The sequence below is a fragment of the Seriola lalandi genome, unplaced genomic scaffold, assembly GCF_002814215.2.
Source record: "Seriola lalandi dorsalis isolate HSWRI2012SDOR001 ecotype SW California unplaced genomic scaffold, Sedor1 jcf7180002051651, whole genome shotgun sequence".
In the NCBI taxonomy this organism is placed as follows: Eukaryota; Metazoa; Chordata; class Actinopteri; order Carangiformes; family Carangidae; genus Seriola; species Seriola lalandi.
This window is the reverse complement of record NW_019522204.1, coordinates 1,317-5,184: the sequence shown is the minus strand read 5'-3', so window position 1 is coordinate 5,184 and position 3,868 is coordinate 1,317. Positions and strand designations below refer to the sequence as shown.

The following is a 3,868-nucleotide window of genomic DNA, read 5'->3' as shown; positions in this document are numbered from 1 at the left end:
TGTGTGTGTGTGTGTGTGTGTGTGTGTGTATATAGCACGTGCAGTGAGGACTACAGACCCGGAGGAAGACCCGGACCTGCAGCCTCTCACTGATTCCCGGAAGATGTTTCTTTCTTCTGTGTCTCCGGATATCGATTATCGATCGTCGTCCCTGATCATCTGATCATCTACCGGGTTTCCTCTCCCCCGCGTCATGTTGGATTCTCAGTTTTACCTCCTCAGACCTGAACCGGGTCTCCGTGATGAGCCCCGGCGCGTCGCCCGATCCTCAATCAACCGGTAATCAATAACGGTTTATCGATCATGGCCTGAAGCTTCACTGTCACGTGAGACGGATCCGGTTTGAACCAGAGAAGAAGAGTTTTCATTGTCACTCTCCTCACAGCTCAACTTTTACTTCCTGCTGGAACTTGATGACGCAGCCTGTGTTTTTATTTTAGTATCAACTGACAGCTTCATAACGCAGCACCTCCTGACGTCACCAGGTGCTGCGTTCCTATTGGCCGACCATAGAGGATGCCAAGGTGTGGAGCTGCAGGTTGTGGGCTGTAACAGCAGTGACCTGCAGGGGGCGATGGCTGCCGTCTACACCAGCCGGGACATCGTGGAGGATTTCCTCCACTACAAGCTGCTCAACAAGGGCGTGGCCTGGCGTTTCCGGCCGCCACCGCGCCAATCAGACGCTCGGCGCGGACACCAGGAAGCTTCTTCTGCTACGTCGAGGACGTCAGGCAGAGGCGTCGCTCCAGGTGATGCCCAGCAAGGTGAGGCGGTGTACTCATGTTGTCACGGCAACTGCTAATGAGTTCACGCCTGCTAATGCTACTAAAAGTACTACTACTATTAAGACTACTACTACTACAAACATTACTACTGCTACAATTACTACTACTACATGTACTAATACTATTTACATGTATAAACAGCTCTGATCCTGTTGCAGCTCGTAACAGTGGTGACATCATAGTACTGAGAGAAGGGGTGTGGTCAGGTGACATCACTGTTTCCTGTATTGTGATGTAACAACTTCTTTCACGCCCCTTACATTATGATGACATCACTCGTCTCCTCCTTGGTCATTGGCTGTCTCCTCCTAGATCCCTGGTCGACCCCTCCTCGGCTACAGGTCGCCCTGCGGTGCGCCTGTGACGAGCTGGAGTGCCGTTACCGTGGCAACCTCTCAGCCCAGGTGTCAGCGCTGCTGCCCTGCGGGGACGGCGGCGGGGACGGCAGCCGGTCGGCGCAAAGGCAAAGCCTTACTGTGGTCAGGGAGGAGCTGTTCAGGGACGGCGTGAACTGGGGACGCATCGTGGCCATGATGGAGCTGGGAGGCGCTCTGAGCGCCGAGGTGGCCAAGACGGGCGGGGCGTGGCGGGTGGACGACATCGCCAGGTGGATGGAGGAGAGTCTGGACTCACCGCTGCTGCAGGGATGGATAGAAGACAATGGAGGATGGGTAGGAAGACAACAAGTCCTCTTTTTGTCTTTCTTCTTGCTCAGGCTCACAAACCAGATGTTTTCAGTCTGATTAACGCAACGCTGATCCTTTCTTTCCTTGTTTCCTTCTTTCTTTTTCCTTTCCTTGTTTCCTTCCTGTCATCTTTTTTCTTTCCCTCAGCTCAGTGTTGAATCAGTCAGACTGTCAGTGAAGTAACCGTGACAACACTGAAACTATAACATGGCGTGGACTTGGTGGTACTCTGTGTTGTCCAGTGTCCAGGAGTCATTGAAATAGTTCAGGGATACTTGAGAGTGCTGGATCCTTGGAAGGGTTCTAGAGGTTCTGATCGGCTCCTCTGTTTGTCGTTGACCCCGGTCCGTTCACAGAGTCACTGAAATAGTTCAGGGATACTTGAAAGTCTAGAACAGTCTTTGGTTTCAGAAGTCCTACAGATGGCTGAAGATATTCCAGGGCAGGGACAGGTTTTCAAGGGTCCTTGATGAGGACAGAAGGACAGAAGTTCCTGAGGATGTTTGAGAGTGATGGAAGAGTCTTGGATCAGGTCCCAGGCCCTTGAAGGGGTTCCAGCACAGGGTTCATGGTGGTTTCAGTAGTTCTTCTTTGAGAGGGATCCTGTGGTGATTGAAGGGTCCTTGAAAAGTCCCTCCAGGGTCCAGGAGTCACCGGGGGCTTCAGAGGTTTTGACCTGCAGCTTTTTCAAGGAATCCGTCTTTTTTTAAATTTGTGTCATTGGACAGTAAAGTGCGGGAATCGAACCATCTTGTGTTTATGTGGTGTGTTCCTTAACCGTCATCTTAACAGCTGATCAATCAATCAGAAATCAATAAGGGATATTATCAATAATATAAACATACAGCAGTTCAACATCAAATACATCAGATTCAAACACAGTGTGTGTGTGTGGATCAGATGTGACAGAGAAAAGTATTTTGGTTGAAATGCAAATTATATGCAAAGTGCAGAAAATCCCTAAAACTCTGCAGAGAGACTGCGTGCGTGTGTGTGTGTGTGTGTGTGTGTGTGTGTGTGTGTGTGTGTGTGTGTGTGTGTGTGAGATATGAAGGACAGAGGCTGTTTGATGACACAGACAGAAACAGCTCAGATCTACGTGAAGGATGAGTCGGACATGTTGGACAGTTTAGAGACAAACTGAAGAATAAATGAGTCACAGAAATAATCGATCAATAATCTGATTGATTTAAATCTTGTTAGCTGTGGGAATATTTATTCAAAAATCTAACTGATCTTAATGAGCTGAAAATTCAAAAAGACGTTTAGCTCAGATAGTAACTGCTCCAGACTTTCATGACAGAAACATCAGGGTGAAGAAAACAAGCACACCTCATGTTAACTGTGTACTTAAAAACACACTGATCATTAACTCCACACGATCATTTGAAAAGCTCTGATTAAAAATCTATTGTCTGCTAACACATGCAGAAATGTGATATATGACATGTCTCCTGTAAAAGGATGAATTATTGTCACATATATAAATCCATATAAGTTTATAACATATATGAAATACCCAGTGAAATGTGTATCTGTATATACATATATATATATATATATATATATACTGACAGGTTGGATATATATTTATGTAATGTATGTCTACAATATGAACATACATATATAAACACATTTTTTATGGGTAGACGTCAATATATGAAATTGTTCCAATCTCTGATTTAATTAATACATATTTTTTGTTTTATATGTACATGTACTACATATACAGAAATGTAATATATGTACATGTTTTACTCTTGCGTTGTATAAAGTTTGAAAACACTATTAAAATTAATTAAAAACCAACAGGTTCATTTAAAACCCGACAACACACCTGTCAGTCCTGTGCTGCGTTCTGATTGGCTGACAGTCATCAGGCTGTTCACCTGTCAGATCTGACGTATCAGCAAGAGAGAGAGTGAGTGAGAGACCCCTGAACACAGCAGAGAAAAGCTTTTACTTTCTATTTATATTCTCTCCTGTCGCAGTGGTTTCCTTCAGTATATCTACAGCCTGATAAGAGTGTCTGTGTGTGTGTGTGTGTGTGTGTGTGTGTGTGTGTGTGTGTGTGTGTGTGTGTGTGTGTTAGCTCTAAGAACACAGGCAGTGGTGAGCTGAGCGACTTTCTGAGAATTCACTGACAAAACTTTTCCATCAAGACATTCAGATAGAGACAGAGTGTGTGTGTGTGTGTGTGTGTGTGTGTGTGTGTTTAAAGAGGAAGTCCAGACTGAGATTATAAAATAACATTTTTCCTCAAACAAATGTTTAATTAAAACAATAAAAAGGATCAAACTCTGTTAAACTCTTCTGTGTCTAAATGTTTGGGGGTGGGTCACACATATATGTATCCCAGAGCAACAAGGTGTGAACAAAGGTTCCTACGTGAAGCAA

At 45.1% G+C, this 3,868-nt stretch overlaps 1 protein-coding gene across 1 annotated transcript; it reads left to right on the top strand.

Annotated features, from left to right (window-relative positions):
* Positions 1 to 6: 6 nt before the first annotated feature.
* On the top strand, positions 7 to 3,012 carry LOC111649666 (apoptosis regulator Bcl-2-like). The gene is made up of 2 exons (XM_087172041.1): positions 7 to 764; positions 1,098 to 3,012. The coding sequence occupies exons 1-2, from the start codon at positions 575 to 577 to the stop codon at positions 1,526 to 1,528; spliced, it is 621 nt and encodes a 206-aa protein (XP_087028167.1). The 5' UTR covers positions 7 to 574; the 3' UTR covers positions 1,529 to 3,012.
* Positions 3,013 to 3,868: the final 856 nt, after the last annotated feature.

Bases quoted from the DNA above. Each gene is read 5' to 3' on its own strand.
- LOC111649666 (XM_087172041.1), top strand. From the start codon at position 575: ATGGCTGCCGTCTACACCAGCCGGGACATCGTGGAGGATTTCCTCCAC. The intron at 765-1,097 runs GTGAGGCGGTGT...GTCTCCTCCTAG, and splicing joins TCCAGGTGATGCCCAGCAAG to ATCCCTGGTCGACCCCTCCT.